This window comes from Mixophyes fleayi, chromosome 1, assembly GCF_038048845.1.
Source record: "Mixophyes fleayi isolate aMixFle1 chromosome 1, aMixFle1.hap1, whole genome shotgun sequence".
NCBI classification, from domain to species: domain Eukaryota; kingdom Metazoa; phylum Chordata; class Amphibia; order Anura; family Limnodynastidae; genus Mixophyes; species Mixophyes fleayi.
Window position 1 is genome coordinate 228626370 of NC_134402.1, and position 17723 is coordinate 228644092.

At 37.1% G+C, this 17723-nt stretch overlaps 1 protein-coding gene across 1 annotated transcript in view; it reads right to left on the bottom strand.

Annotated features, from left to right (window-relative positions):
* Positions 1–498: 498 nt before the first annotated feature.
* Positions 499–17723, bottom strand: part of HSD11B1L (hydroxysteroid 11-beta dehydrogenase 1 like) — a 41527-nt gene continuing 24302 nt past the window's right edge. Inside the window, exons 4-7 of the mRNA XM_075206552.1 lie at positions 10216–10307; positions 9983–10076; positions 2438–2603; positions 499–784 (exon numbers count right to left, since the gene is read on the bottom strand). Coding sequence (XP_075062653.1) covers positions 580–784; positions 2438–2603; positions 9983–10076; positions 10216–10307 — 557 coding nt within the window. The 3' untranslated portion in view covers positions 499–579. The remainder of the gene's footprint in view (positions 785–2437; positions 2604–9982; positions 10077–10215; positions 10308–17723) is intronic.

Here is a 17723-nt window from a genome sequence, read left to right on the forward strand (position 1 = left end):
AGCGGACTTCCCTTTAGCGACTTTTTACAGCCATGTTGTCATGAGCAATGATTGCAATTTCGTACACATCGGTCGGAAGTTTATACACACTACACAACGGAAACAAGATTGGAACGAAAATATTAAACGGTACGACCAACCAAATGAGGCGACAATCATCCATTTGGGCAGGCTTTCGACCATCGTGTCACTACACACACTGACCCGACTTTTGAACGAGTGGTCGTATGTCGGCTGATTGAGCCGATTATTGGACGAAAGCCGTGTAGTGTGTACCTAGCTTTACTCATGGAAAGGTTTGCTTTTGTCATTCTTTCAGCACGACGCAAATTCAATTGAATCAAAACTACAATTTGGATGCAGTTATCATATGAGTTGATATTGATATGTTTTGTTTTCATGACTGATATATCTCACATATCAGTCATGTTGTAAATATAGTATATACGAATTGAAAAATGTATAGTATGGACATACAACATTGTATTTTTAGGAAAATAGATTTTGAAAATGTAATTTATTTTTAATGAAAAGCAAGAATGAAAAAAGATATCCAAAGTTCATTAATGTTTGGTGGTCTCAGGATTGTACCCTTGACTCTCCTGATTGGTATTGGTATGACATCTGTATAATCCAGTTTCTGCTTTGTGGAAACCAGTCCCTGAAGAAGCATAGAGGTCTTACATACCAAGGATAGAACATCTCCTCTAGGCGGTTTGCTCCAGCAGATACCACTGCTAAGGCAGCATCTTCGGCAGGGTAAGCAGGCATGGAGACCTTATCTCTGCAAGAGGTATTAAAACACAAGAACGTGAAAGGTGAATGCACATACAAATCGTCTATCCTCATATAGTCTGCTGTGAAGCCTCGGATAACCCAGTCTCCTATTTGTTAAATTCTTTATTATAACAATTACCATGCATGTGCTATTTAGCTTATGACCAAATTTGTGGTTATTTTGGCTGTAGTGGTTAGGCTAAATGACAAAATAGCAATTGCCCATGTTCATTAAGTCAATGGTCACATACACATACTGGACCTGCCTATTTAAACCCTGTAATGATCAGCAGACAGCTTAGTCAAAAATGCCATTAATAGTAAATGTTAAGTTTTGGGTGGATTCTTCCTTCAGTATTTATACCTAGTTTTCCTAATAACATAGATTATGAATGTTTATTAAATATTTGACAAATTGTAGAAAACAATACTTTTGTTGGATAATATTTCCCAAATAATAAATATTAACTACATTTGTATTCACTTTTCTGTTGTCTTATGGTTCAAAAATATTTAAATTTATTAGCTTATCTGTAGCACTAACTGTAATTGTTTTACACAGAACTGTAACATTATTTCAACAGATAAACTAAAGTAAAATAAAATAACAACTCTAATAAAGTGGAAAAAAACAGTATTCGATTGAATAAATGATTAATGAATAATGATATAATGATGGAAGGGGATGTGAGAGTTAATCAGTTTAGACTTATGTCATATGTCTAAGCTCTAAAGCCCAACTCACAACTAAATAGGTTGGAAGCAACTTTAACTTTTTTTTTTACTAGAAAGCATTAAATAGGTTTGTAACAATAAATTACAAAATAATTTTATTAACAATTAAGAGATATGAATTCAAATGACTGCTGGAGTCTAACATGTTAATCTAGATGGACTGCAATGGACAGTGCATGGTCACTTGTATGTTAGTGTACATTACATTTGCTGCCTTCTCTTCTTTATTTAAAAGGGATCATTATTGTCACATAATTAGAATAGTGACAGGTCCTATATTGAAGAGGCAGTAAAGAAAACCTCATAACTCAGCCACAGGACTACATATTTGTGTTCAGATATTTTAGATCTGAAACTCAGCAGGGTGGATAAAAGAATAATGAATTGAAAAATAGATTTTTTTTTTTGTACAATTTTTCTTGTTTTTTTGTACAACTTTTAAGAGATGAAGTGTATCTACAGTAGTAAAACAATGAAAAATAACAAAGAGCACAGATATTTCAGTTTATCGTCCATGCACTAGATGCTCCGCAAAAGAAGGTGCACGCCTACTTTCCGCTTTTAGGATACTCTTCTGACAGCTAGAGGTTCACCTAGGTGTGCAGAGAATAGATGGGAAAAGTTCACTAGCAAATGAGCTTCTTTGGTAAAGAATTGGATGAGACCAAATTTTGGTCAGCTCAGAGCTGGTGCAAAAAAAAACGTGTCTATTTACAGAGTGGAAATAGCTATGCAACCCAAAAATGGGCCCACTTCACCCCTTTATCTAATTTCAATAACCTTGCTCTATAAAATTAAATCTAATTTTTGCACTTTTCTTTAAAAAAAATAGGGCACATTGGTGCACCTACTCTCTACTCTACAAGGAACACCCCAGTCTGGCCAATGGCATATAAATAATATACTGTTTAAAATCCATACTCACTTTATCTTCTCCAAGGCTGATTGAGTGTCGATTAGCCCAAGGATACACATTGTGATGGAAACAGGAATCTTTTTCATGGCTAATTCATGTCGCAGGGAACCAAAGAAACCATCTAGAGCAAACTTTGAAGCACCATATGTTGTAGTGTATGGGTTGGCAATTTTACCTGGAGGAATACATTAGATTACAAAAAGTTACAGCAATGCCCTCTTTCATGGGTTCTTCATAATTTGAACATATTGGCAACTGAGGTTATTTATGTCATTTGTAAGGCTGAAGGCTGCTACAGCTGAGGTGTACCCGACAATCGTTTCAATCTCTCAGGACTTTCATCAAGGGTATAGCAGCAATGTAAAAAATGGCAATATATAAAGCTTCAGTGGCACCAAAATAATCAAACAGATTACTTACAAATACATTACCAGACAGCTATATACAGCTATACCCTATTGGCCCATAGTAATCCAAGCAGCCAGCAATGAGTGTAGGAGGTATGTGGCTGCAAAAGGGAATTTTGAGTTACATTCAAAGTATCTGCAGAAATAAATGTTAAAACCGAACAAAGTATCACAGCAGTCAAACAGATCACAGTAACAACTGCCATAAATCAGCTCAAAGGGAAAGATAGAAATGGGCAAGTACCTTCGGGATGTGAACGTGGCAGTCCTCCCATAAAGTGGCCAATTTGTCATACATTTTTTAAATCCTGCAGGAACGACTGCTTTCACATGAATAAGGCAAATACTAGTATCAGGGCTGTTTCAAAATTTTACCTTTTAACCAAACTAATGTTCATTACCGCCGTGCAGGGCCGCCGAGAGGGGGGGGGAGCGGGTACTAATTACCCGGGCCCGGCATGTCAGGGGGCCCGGCCCGGGCCCTTGCGCTGCTGATTTTTTTTAATTTTTTAATTTTTTTTTTTAAAACGTTTTTTTTCCTTTCCTTTTTTTTTTTTTTTTTTGGCGGGGGGGGGGGGGGGGGGGGCTCGGTCGTTGGTGGGGGGAGCAGGCTAGTTTAAAAAAAAAAAAAAACATACTCACCTGATCGCGGAGCCGGCATCCCTCCTCTCTGCTGCTCTGTGCTCTATTCAGACTGTCTGAATGCTGGGTGTGATGTCATCATGTCATGCCCAGCATTCAGTCAGTCTGGAGCACAGAGCAGCAGAAAAGACCAAGAGAGGAGAAAAGGTAAGTGAAGGGAGGAAAACGAGGGGGGCACAGAGGGGTTAAAAAACGGGGGGGGGGGGGCAGCATGACAGAGGGGTTAAAAAATGAGGGGGAGCACAAAGGGGTTAAAAAACGGGGGGGCAGCATGACAGAGGGGTTAAAAAATGAGGGGGCACAAAGGGGTTAAAAAACGGGGGGGCAGCATGACAGAGGGGTTAAAAAATAAGGGGGGGCACAGAGGGGTTAAAAAACGGGGAAGCAGCATGTCAGAGGAGTTAAAAACGGGGAAGCAGCATGTCAGAGGGGTTAAAAAATTAGGGGGAGCACAGAGGGGTTAAAAAACGGGAAAGCAGCATGTCAGAGGGGTTAAAAACGGGGAAGCAGCATGTCAGAGGGGTTAAAAACGGGGAAGCAGCATGTCAGAGGGGTTAAAAAATGAGGGGGAGCACAGAGGGGTTAAAAAATGGGAAAGCAGCATGTCAGAGGGGTTAAAAAATGAGTGGGGGCACAGAGGGGTTAAAAAATGGGAAAGCAGCATGTCAGAGGGGTTAAAAATTGAGGGGGGAGCACAGAGGGGTTAAAAAACGGGAAAGCAGCATGTCAGAGGGGTTAAAAAATGAGAGGGGCACAGATGGGTTAAGAAATGGGAAAGCAGCATGTCAGAGGGGTTAAAAATTGAGGGGGGAGCACAGAGGGGTTAAAAAATGGGAAAGCAGCATGACAGAGGGGGTGAAAAAATGAGAGGGGCACAGATGGGTTAAAAAACGGGGCAGTATGGCACAGTGGGGTTAATAAACAGGGGTCAGCATGGCACAGTGGGGTTAAAAAATGGTGGGCAGCATGACACAGTGGGGTTACAAAGGGGGGGGGGAGGCATGGCACAGTGGGATTGAAAAAGAGGGGGAGCAGCATAGTATAGTCTGATGAAGGGGAGCCAGATGAAGGGGGCAAAAACAGCATGGAGGGCACAGTGTGATCATAAGGCATGGCGATGATGAAGGGGCACATTATTGTAATATTGGAGCTGGAGGAAGGCCTAATTATTAATCGTGGGGGCTATTGATTTAACGCTGGGGCTGGCTGTAATTTTCTAAATGTAGCCATTTTTTTTTCAAAATAGGTCCTTCAACATTTCTGGATCCGGACAAGCCACAACTAAAGAAAGCAGCAGCCACAGGTGGAGAAAGTGAGAAGAACAGGTAGGAGAGAGCAGCACAGTGTGTGAAATGTTGTGATTCTAGTAGGGACAATACCAATTTTTGGTGAATGTTGTGTCCAATGTAAGGTGTAGGCCAAGACTGAACTGTTTGTGTACACACTGCATTGTTTGTATACTACCCTGTGGTGGTAGATGTCCTGAAAGTCAGGAGTGCTTAAACATATGTGACGCTCCGGCGAATTGAGAGCCTAGTGGTTTTTATGTTAGCCACGCCCCAATGGCACGTTTGCCACGCCCCCAAATGCATGACCGCACCTCCCAAAATTTTTGCACTGCCGTTTGGCTAGCCACGCCCCTGAATATATGACCATATACCTAATCTTTTTTGCGCCGCCGTAAGGCGGCGCAAAAAAATTTTGGGGCTTACTTCACTATGAGGGGGGCCCCATGAATTTGTTGTACCCAGGCCCTGAATTCTTCTTGGCAGCCCTGCCGCCGTGCCAATAAGTTTCTATCAGGATGGGTGTGGTGAAACGAGGTATTAATATCACCCTAACCAGCCTGTCCTTCGTTTCTCACAAAATGTGGATTATAGCATGTACTTTTATAGCCCTTTCTTTTGTTCCCCAGCCCAACAGACTACAAATGCAGTGTCTAATTACATATGGATAAGGGGACATTGTAGCTCATTGTAAATATGTATATTGTGTATTGTATATTGATGATGTGGCAGTGAGCTTGTTATTCATTGTCCCTAAAGTGAAGCCAGGGGGGTTATGGGTAGGGATCAGGTTGCAAGATACTGGTGAGGGGAAAGGCTAATTAGTGTCCATTGTTCTCACAAGACTAGTCCAGACATGCCATCTAGCAGGGGAGTTTCTGTGGAAGTACAGCTCATCTCCACTCCCCTCTCCATCCCCCTAGTCCAGCACTCTCCAATGTTTAACAAGGAGAGGCCCAGGGGTTTGTCCAGGGAGGGGAAAGCACTGTGGAAATTTGACCCGCAATATAAGGAGCCACTCCAGAGGGGGAGGTAATATTCATTCTGAGGATTGATTGATGGAAGGTGCAGTTTAGCTGGTTTTGAGTTTTCGTTCTCTACCAATGGACTACAGCTGCAGCTAAGAGAAGAACTCCATGGGTTTTTAAGTCAGGACATCCAGGTAACTGTAGCTCCTTAAGTTAGTGTGGTAAGGAATAGATGATGTGGTAAACCTGCCTAGCATTTATTTACTGTGTGTACATAATATTCTAGTGATGTTTTTATTACACGACACATAATGTTGTACTTTTCTAACTGCATTTCCTGAGTGACTAATAAGAACCTTAGAAGGTACTGGGTAGACTTCCATGGCTTAGGAAGGCACCTGTGGGTGGCCAGCCAGAGCGAAGTGGGTAGAATTGGGCCACAAAACCCGGTATCTTCGCATTGGGGAACTGAAGTCAATACTGTACTGCAATGTGATGGGTAGAGGGATCCTTTCTGATCCCTCCTCCTGTTAAGTTGAAATGCATGTGCACACTTAGATCAGTTGGGGATATCACCCAAAAGTTAAGTTCCTTTCTCATTTGAATCATCTTCGCTGTGACAGACTCTTATTGGAAGGGCTATCCCGACATTACTAGGATTATACATTTTCTTATTGTTATGCAATCTGGATTGTATGTGGCGGCATCAGATGTCATGGGTAGCAGGAGAAGTACCCTTTTGAGTTTACCAATGCAAACAATAGCTTTCTCAGCTTCCAGTTATTGTAGTTATGATCAAGTTATGATCCAAAGCCTCACCAATTTGGTTTACATCAGATGTAATTCTTGCAACCCTAAATAGTTGAGAATAAGGCAAACCCCACTTGAGTGGATATGGGTGGAAACTTGTAGTGTGTAAGTGAGCATTTTTATCAGTGGCTTTAGAATATGTTGACTTCCATAATTTACCCTCAGCAACAACTATAGTCATATGCAGAAAGTCGATCATGGTGATCTATGACAAAAAATATTAAATATTTTGGTAATAGGTAGGCTTTTAAGTTTATCAATAATGTCTCTCCACCACCTCCCCAAATGAGGAAACATTATCAATGTGTCTTACATACATTATAATGTTTGTTAGAATAATTAAGATCAGAATAGATGTATTTTAAGCTCAAAAATTAGCATATAATAGAGCCATATTTCACCCCATGGCTGTCCCCTGTTTTTGGAGCTAAAAACATTTCTCAAATAGAAGTTTTTGTGTATACTAATAAAAAAAATAATCATAATAAAAATCATAATAAGCAACAGCAAATAGATTGATGGAGGGGCATATATACTGTACTCTCTCTCTAATCCCTCTCCTGCATGAAACCATTCCAAAATCATGCAGAATATTGGTGTACAGATTGGTTACATCCAGAATCGCTAATAATCAGCCTTTTGGAAAATTCTCAAATCATGAAATACATTTAAAGAATCTGTGGCAAATGATATATGACTTCAAGAATGTTTAACAAATGGTTGTAAATACAACTCGACAAATTGAGATAAGAGGTGACCCAATGAATCCCAACTTGGAATTATGGATCAGGCCAGAGTGTTTACCAGTCTTTTGTGACTTTTAGGAAGTGAATATATGATGGGGTTCTTACGATGGACCTGTCTCGATTATTGAACCCCAAATTTATGATGACATGAATCTCCCACTTATATGCTGAAGTTGCATCATAAGTTGGTGATAGCATGTACTATCATGTAATATCAGCAACTTGAGCATATAAGTGGGAGATTGATATATATATATATATATATATATATATATATATATATATATACATATATATACACACACAGAGAGAGAGAAAGAGAGAGAGAGAGAGAGAGAGAGAGAAGATGCAGAACAGAAGGATAGTGGAGCCAAATATTGTTATAGTATAGGAATCCAGAAACCAATAGGTGACAATTTGATGCATACTAGACACAAGTTCATAAAGGCTCATCAGCATACAAGATCCAAATGCCTCAGCATATAGTGTATCCTACACTATAGAGATTTCCTACTCTTTTTGCTTCTTGGCCAATAATGGGGATAACTGCCTATACTGCTACTTATGGAGTAAAGTTGGATCTAGTATAGAAGTCACAAAAATCATGTACAGATAAGCATTTCTCCTTTTTATTTCTAGTACACATATATACCTGTGGTGTTGAAAGTAATATGTTCCATTAACGGATTCAAAAATACTATGCTATCTTTGGTTTTCCTGTTTTCTGTTTATATCTGGCACATATGTTTGAAGATTTCATGTACAGTCCTTGCTGAGGCATTTGAATCTTGTATCATCATCATCAACATTTATTTATATAGCACCAGCAAATTCCATAGTGCTTTACAATTGGGAACAAACATTAATATCTTGTATGCTAATGAGGCTTTAATATCTTGTATCTGGTAGGCATAAAATTGTCACCTATTGGTTTCTGGATTTCTATGATAATACTAGTACACTATTTGGCGCCGTTGTCCCCAATTGTCTCTAGATTTTCGCTTTGCTTAGATTAACCACTCAGCACATTGAAGGAAAACGTGATCGCTGGAGGTAAAACCATTGCGGCATTAGGTGAAGCATAAACATGCCACCAATGTCAGTTTTTTACATGTTAGAAAATTGTTTTTTTAACAGTGATTTCTTTAATAAAACTAACATGAAGGTGAAAAATATATTCTTTACAAATATCTAACTATAATTAAAGGAATACATAAATAGAAATAGAACAATAAAGGAATTGCCAACTAAGAGTAAAATATAACAATGGAGATATTATGGGTTTTAGAAAGTATAAGAATTACATTAAAAATAAAAATGTAGTTATAGTATACTAAATTACTAAAATAAATATTTATGCCCCAGAGTGATTCCATAATATACAGTATATGCAATAATAGAATGTAATTTTACATAGGTCATGGTTCATTCAATAATTATCATTTGTTTCAACATTCATACTAGGTTAAAGACCTTCTTAATATTAATGTAATTCTGGAAATTGCTTGTTATTTTTTATGTTAAATTGGCCATGTCTATATTTTTACTCTAGTTCTCAAAACTAATGTTCCTGGTGTTAAAAGTGACGTTATTGCTTTTTAAATTTAGTATGCTTTAAAAGCATGGTTAATAGCAGGGCAAATCATATCATCACTTTTGTGAAATTCAGTCAGATATCTGTAGTGCTAAATACAACATAAAATTAACTAAATGAACAGAAAAAAAAACATATATGATAACATTCATTTGGATTAAATGAAAGACAATCTTCACTTGACCATGAGAAAGGATAGCACAAAAATTGGGATGAAGAGTCTGTAGGAACCAGTAACTGCTAATCTGACAATATGTGAGTCTATGGGAAATGCAAAGGGAGATCTAAAATATGCTGGAGGACAGCAATACTATAGAAACTGTTTCAGAAGAGAAAGCCATCTCAGAACCTGAGAATAAATGCCTGAATGTTTGGATACCAAAGGTATTGGGGAAGTGTGCTTGTATTTCACCTGCATGTGAATGGCTTATCTGTTATCTAGCTTCTGTATCTTTAATCCAAGGGTTCATAACCCAAAAAAAAGTCTTATGCAGGGTAGAACTAAAAAAAAATGTGGTAGGGCCCTCTACTCACCATTATGATATCATGCCCAGCACAATGTTTGCCCCATCACCAGTCAGTATTCAATAGGGCAGAATACCAATTGCGTTAGTTTGACTTGTATGTACAGTCATTTTATTTTTCAAAACTGTATTACTATATGAAGTCATATTAAATTTGTATTTGAAGACACTATTTTTTTCTTTGGGACAGGGAACCCTGTGCTGCTGGGCTCCATAGCACTCACATGGACTGCTATGTCTACAGTTACCTTGGTCTCAGGCTCATGCCAAAAAATGGGTAACATACTCTGATTTAGACAAAAAGAGGTCCTATGTAAAATGAAATCCATATTAATATTCACAATTACAATGGTGAATAATTTTAAAAGCAACAACCTTCACAGTACATAAAATAGAATCCTCATTCATGTAGGCTCTCTGATGCCTACATTACAATGCTTAGAAACATAAATCTAGTGATAAAGTAACAGCATATCAAAGGATCAATAAAAACAAATGTATATAATTGTTAAAAAGTAATAATAACTCAGTAAAATGAAAGCCAATAATATTCATTTAAATTCCATTCTCCAATCACCTGTGAGAGAAGATAGTACAATAATGGAGCCTTTCGATTCAGTCAAGTGAGGCAGAGCCTTGGTGGCAAGATGGATGTAGCTGAGGAAGTTTACCTGGAAGCACATTAAATCAATTATGAATGGAAGTCTAAATCTGGGAAAATAAAATATTGAAGGAGGAAATAAGAATAAAGTATGTATAGAGAGAGATTAGGGATTTGCAGTTGGTGTGAAAGGAAACAGCAATACAAACCTCCATTAGCCATCGCGTGTGATTTACATCTCCCTCCCACATCTGAAATGGGGATGTGCCAATGTGATTTAACACCAGGTAATCCAAACCTCCTGCAGAGATACACACAGTGAGTGGTTAATACAGCGCAAATTTTCTTTTGAAGAGAAAAGTGAAATGTATAAAAGACTAATAACATTGCAGCAATAAGACTATGGAAAAAAAACTACTCTTGCTGTTCACAGACAATATTAAAAGAAAATATTAAATGAAAAAGACAGCGCTAAAAAGATTCACCAAACCACTGTGTATTATACTGAAAAATATGTATTAAAATAACTATAATATACTCACACCAAATTTATATGTAAATTAATCTGTTGAAAGCGGAATCACATGAATGAATACAACCTGGAGTTGGATCATCTAAAAAACTATTTTAATCTCATACAAAACATAGCGATCACAATAAAGCACAATAATTACTATAACACTCAACTTTATATAAAACATATATTTTACTCTCAGCAGAGAATCTTGGAGGAAGCAAGAGACAAAACAGATTTATAAAAACATCTATATAATGAAAAGTGGAGGTGTTACCCCTAGCAACCAACCAGATTCTAGCTGTCTTTTTCAACTATATGCTAGTATATTCTAGACAATGATAGCTAGAACCCATTTGATTGCTTTGAGCAACACCTCTACTTTTCATTTTTAGAAGTGTTAGTAAATCTACCACTAAAACACCCTTAGTCCGTATCATGAAGATACGCCCTGTAGGTGTTTTAGTCACTTGCTTTCTCCAATTTACTTCTAAATTTGGTGGGAATATATTTTAGTTTATTTTAATACAAGGATTGTGGTGTTTTTTTCCTTAAGACAGCAATGAATTCTGACTTCCAGAGTCCCCTTCCTCCTCCACCCCCCATTCAAATGCTTTTTATTTTTAGCACTTGTTGCTTTCCATTTATTGCTTACTGAATATTAAAATTAAAAATGGTAGTCAGTTAGGCATATTTTGTCAAAGAATTTGCAAACCTATTTCATTAAATTGCAAGCAGCATTTCATTTTCCAGCTTTATTTTAGAGGGAAAAAAAATAATTTCCATTTGAAAAGCAGACTAAAACACACATACATATAAATTAACATTAATAAAGGCTGACTTACATAATCATAATTACCTGCATATTTTTCTTACTATAATAAGAAATAAAGGGGCACATTTATCAAGGGACAAAGTCTCCTATTAACGGTGAAAACAGTAGATTTTTGCTTCACTCAATACAAGAAAAGGGCTAACGCCAACAATAACATTTGCATACAAAAGTATATTTCTATAACCTGTTCTTTTATAACAGAACAAAATCATTAATAAAACAAAATGCATTATTCTTTCAATAAAGCATTTTTAAATACATAAATGTGTTTTTTTTTAAAAATAAGCCCAAAACACATGCCTGTATATAGATGCACACAAATACAGAAATTGAGAACCTTTCAGTTGCCTTGGCTACATTTGATGATAAATTACAGCGATAAATGTTTATTTTAACCCTGCTATCAGAGTCATTTTGATAAATATGTTGGGTCATTTATACTTATTCAAAATGTTATCTTTTATAGAACTTTGGAATATGTTGAAGTAATTGCACATTTGTCACTTTAGGAGCCCTTGGGGGTCCCCATTCTAGATGACTGCTATTTGCTAAAAGGCTGCCAATCTGGTGTCATTTCACTCACACATGTTTTGTCCCTAGCTTTTTGAACTTTCCCAAATATCTGGAGTCATCCCGCTGATCTGCTAGAGTAGAAGAAGGGGTTAATAGCAATGGAGGGTTGTTTGCCCTAATGTATACAACTATCTTCAAGCTTTCGAAGGTCATTTCATAAACTCCTTGAGCTGGAGAGATTTGGTGATGAATAATAACTATTAATGTGTCAGAAAACATATAACCATACAATACATCCTAAGTTTGCATCGTGGTTTGAATTTATTGCAGAAATACACTTAATAAAAAGGCTCCCATTCAATGCCTTGGGCAGGCATCCGGCCTGCTCCTTAGTATTGGTCATTCGGAACTAGTGTATAAATCCCCCCTTGCACACACACACAGAAGACGAGAAAGACAGAGAGAAAGAGCATTACATTTATTTAGATAAGTGCATGTTCAGTATTTTAATATAATTGTATTACTATTATCATTATTATTATTATTAAAAATATTATATTTTATTTATTAAATACCGTTAATATATCCTTTCATCTGCAGAATATTTAAGATATAATATATAACTCATATAAAATATATATATTTTTTCGAAACAATTGAATTAATAAAGTTTATTTGTTTCTTTTTGTCCTCGTTAATTATACAGGAGCCACTGCATCTCACCATTGCTGCAGCACTTCTTCCATTTGAAATGCTATTTTCAATTCTTTTGCTTAAATGAATATGAGTGACTCGAGCCATGCGATTGGAGATTTGAAATCAGCGGTTCAAGTGGAGAAATCAGTGTGGCGCTGTTGAGCTACAGTGATGACTGTATAGTTAACAAGTACTTTTCTTTATTATACATAGATCACCAGGGCCTTTGTAAGCAACCTTAGACTTTGCCACAAAGTATGCACCGATGCACTCAAACAGATCGGAAAAACTTTACGAAATGATGTTAGAACCATGTGAGTGTAAGGTACTTACCTGCCTGCCATCTTCTGAGGCGTGAGTAGTGGTGTTTCCTATCTTTCTATGGGCCGTGTTGAGATTCCCACATGTGTGGTCACAAGCCTACCTATTAGTGTCACTGTTGACATACTTGTATGAACAGGAACCTAACAGTCCTGAAAATCAGCTGATTGGTATGTAGCTCTCGGCTATAGAAGCATACTCGTAACATAAAGATATAGGATGTCCACAGAGACTGTGCTGACTAAGGTTGTCAATGAGTTGATCACAGCTAAAACTAAAGGTGATTACTCTCTTCTAATTCTCCTGGATCTCTCTGCTACATTCAACACTGTTGACAAGTCTCTTCTCATACAAATGCTACAATCCCTAGGTCTTCAAGACATTGTCCTATCCTGGTTCTCATCCTAACGTTCCAATTGTTTTTTCAGTGTTAATTTCTCTGTCTCCACCTCTGCTCCGCTTCCTTTATCAGTTGGAGTACCACAAGGCTCAGTCCTAGGTCCTCTGCTGTTGTCTATCTACACCACTTCTCTTTGAAAATTAATAAGCTCCTTTGGATTTCAGTATCATCTCTATGTGGATGATACACAAGTTTATCTATCCTCTCCTGATCTCTCACCAACCGTGTTGTGTTGCGTTACTGACTGTCTTTCTGCCATTTCATCTTCAATCTCCTCTCGCCAACTCAAACTCAATCTTTCAAAAACAGAATTAATAATATTTCCACCCAACAATAGAATATTTCTACCTGACATTTCTATTTCTGTTGATAACATGACCATAAATTCCACCATGCAAGCTTGCTGCCTAGGTGTAATCCTTAACCCTCCACTATCCTTTGATCCAATATACCCCGTTACAAAGTACAATAGTCTCAAACCAATAGCAACATTAGAGTTAGAAAAACAGCCAAACAAAACAGCGTTTAAACTTTTATCCTGAGAGCAAGTAATATAGACAAATGTGCTAGAAAAAAATTACCAGTGCCAGTAGATAGCGGGTATGAGGAGAGTATTTCCAGGGCCCTCTTAACAACATTTTGGGCCCCCGGGCAAAGCAGTGCACCGGGGCCCCTATATATTCATATATATATATATTAAAAAAAAAATAATGATTATATATATGGGCCCTGCAGCCCAGGGGGCCCGTCGGAGGCAGCACAAAAAAAAAAAAAAAAAACCTGAAAAAAAAGATGAAAATACTTACCTTGCGGTCAGCTGGCGATCCGGCTCCCTCCCTGGTCTCCTCCTCCGTCGCGCTCCGCAATGGATGTCGGGCGGGCGTGATGACGTCACGCCCGACATGCACTGCGAGCGCCGCACGGAGGAGGAGACCAGGGAGGGAGCCGGATCGCCAGCTGACCGCAAGGTAAGTATTTTCATTTTTTTTTTTTTCAGGTTTTTTTCTTTTTGTGCTGCCTCCGACGGGCCCCCTGGGCTGCAGGGCCCCCGGGCACCTGCCCATTGTGCCCAATGGGAAAGATGGCCCTGAGTATTTCTTCTTGCACCTCTGTCAAACACAGAGGAATCTATAATTGAGAACAGGGTATGAAATCAGAGGTTTTTCAGCTGTAGCTCATGGAATCTTTCCAATAAGCCATCAATCAATGCTATATAGTGTATTTTGCTATTTGTCAAGACTTCTGGTGCTTACTCACTTACATTTAACAGTAAGGAAAATGTGTTTGTTTCTTAAACAGCTTCGGTATGTTGACAAATGTGAATACACTTTGAACCAGGTCATATAGTAACTTTAACTTCCTGTGGCAAAACAGGTTGAGGCCATTCAGATGCCGCAGCAAATTCACCATAAGATCTAAATGCTAATGTGGTTCTAAGAGCACGGGGTAGTCCTTTATCTTCACTTCCATGAAAAGTTTCAAAGTGTCCAAAGTCCCAAAAGTTTGATAATACAAAACTGAAATTACATTTTGAAAGCCATCTTACAGTACAGTGAAGCGGCAGGTTCTTGAATTGCCTGTATTTAAGACCATGTGCGAGAAAATAATTTACTATTTCCAGGACAGGTTTCATTACGTACTCCAAATGCAGCTTTTCAGATGCCAGTTGCTCCCAATGGATGATGGGTAATGTAGTGAAATGTCCAGAAGTTAGGGAACCTTTTGTGAGGTTTGCATAGCCCCACAAGTCCATTCACAGTTCCAACCACACATAGCACCTCTTCTATTGCTGCTGCTGAAAGATTCAGTAAAGACATTTATTTTCCCAAAAACCTCCATAAGTGTTTCTGTCCCATCGATGCTCGGGGTTGATTATTTCAGAAATAATTAAAATTTGAGTGAGTACAAGAAAATTATTTCTCTTGTTATGTCAATCCCAGTGAGCAATGCTTACCCAGAAAGGGTCTTCAGTAAAATTAATAATGTTTGGATAAAGAATGTAAATTAACTTAATTAAAGCAGAATTGCAAGAGAGTTTAAATATAACAGAATCTTTTGCTGATTTCACAAATTTACTTTATATAGACACAATTTTAGAAGAGCTAGTAGAAGCAACAAAGAGTGAGAAAAGTATTGCAAACATTGTTGATATTTATAGTGCCTCCAAATGTTTTAATAGATTTTATGGCGTTTGTATAATATAAAAATTTGATAAACTCTGTACGATTTTTTATTTTTAAGTACCTTCATGTTTTTATATATGCCAACTACTTAAATTTTTTTATTAAAACTATAATCTATTAAAGCCTCTTTCTAACTGCTGTCTCCTTCATTCTTACTAGCAGCATGGCTAGTTCAACTCAGAGATGTTAAATGCAAATAGCCAGGGGATCATTAATAATGGGTTCTGCAATTTAGTGAATTGTGCTTTGACCCACTATCAAACACTGTGGTACACACACTTTAACAATGATTTCTCTTGGCACATAATACAAATGTTCGTGAATATGCCAGCAGGTGACAGGCTACAAACACATAGGGCTAGATTTACTAAGCTGCGGGTTTGAAAAAGTGGGGATGTTGCCTATAGCAACCAATCAGATTCTAGCTATCATTTTGTAGAAGGTACTAAATAAATGAAAGCTAGAATCTGATTGGTTGCTATAGGCAACATCCCCACTTTTTCAAACCCGCAGCTTAGCAAATCTAGCCCATAGAGTGTGAATTAAGGACAGAGAAATCTGAACTCGGGAACTTGATTCCAAAGTACTCTCACCTGTAACTGCAAAAAAATACTGGTCAAATTGTATTACCCAGCTGTGCTGTAGCCACTCTGATCATTTTCACAATTTGCAGATATTTAGACTTAGCTTTTTATCAGGAATTGCAAATTGTAGCTTCACAGTACTTCTGACAGTTTGTTAATTAGTTACTTTTCATTGTGATGTAAATGTTACTACTAATCAACTAAGCATGTCAAGAATGACTTTAATAAATCTAAGCTATTGTACTCGAGAATCATTAATACTGCAAACTAAATAAAAAACTAGCTGTTACATAATTTCTGTATTGTTTATTTTACCGTAAATACTTTGAATTCACTTTTCTTTTAATGAAATTTCCCCATGTCCTAAATCATATTTAATGTATATGGTTATTATTTCTGAACTGTATTCAATAACATTGTACAAGGATGTATTTGTTTACCATAAATCTTAGAAATAGTTTTTATTTCTAGATGTTTCATCTAGATATTATTTGAATCAAATAATTTCATATATATATATATATATATATATATATATATATATATATATATATATATAAACGACACACTCTTCAACTTGTATTTGTAAGTTTCACATTTTGCAGAACTTAAAGTCTAAAAATAGAGCTGGAATGATATGGTCAACTCATTGTGAGAGTACCAGATGGAATAACAATGGTTGGGGGAATTCTGGGAAGACAAATTCTGCTGGATAACCATGCAAATGTAGAACAGGGCAAATATTCTGTGGAACAGCTTTAAAAATTTCAGATCTCTACCTAGAGTTCACATTTTCCACTAAACCATGTAAATAAACTAGCTTAACATCAATGCAGTTATGTTTTTTATTGAAGGGCATTGAACATAAATAAATAACTACTTTACTGTAATAACGTGTTTCCCAGGTGAACGCCACATCAACAGGACCTTGGACAGTACAATATGGGGAAAAAATACATACTAATCTATATAAAGATGTAATTGCTTAAATTATAAATCTAGTATAAATTATTAAATCTATTTAATTGCTTAAAGTATAAAACACAATAAATATCTGCTATATATGCAAACAAATTAACTGCATTAAGCAAAGTATCAATGTATCATGTATGCACATGTCATATACACACACGTATTGACAAAGGTCCTAAATTGGAACTGAAACATGGACCACTGTGTATCCTGTTTGCTGAATAAATCAATAAATTATTACTCATTGTTATGAAGATCAAGTCTTTAGGGTAAATTCAACAAGCTGTGAGTTTCCTGTGTATTTGAAAAGTGGAGATGTTGCCTATAGCAACCAATCAGATTCTAGCTATCATTTATTTAGTATATTCTACAAAATGATAGCTAGAAACTGATTGGCTGCTATTGGTAACATCTCCACTTTTCAAACCTGCTGGAAAATAGCAGATTGATAAATTTACCACTTGATGCCTTTAAGATTTCAACATATTTGATAGTGCACTCCAGCTGCTGCTACTGATTATGTAACACACTTTCTTTGTGTGCATGTATATATGTATTTGTTTTAGAGAATATTCCAAGAAGAGAACATATTCAAATCATACTTGCCAACATTTCAATATTTTTTCCTGGGAGCTGCTAGTAGGAGGTAGGCGTGTAGGGGGCGGGGCCCCGGAAATTGCGTCATTTTAGCCTCGCCCC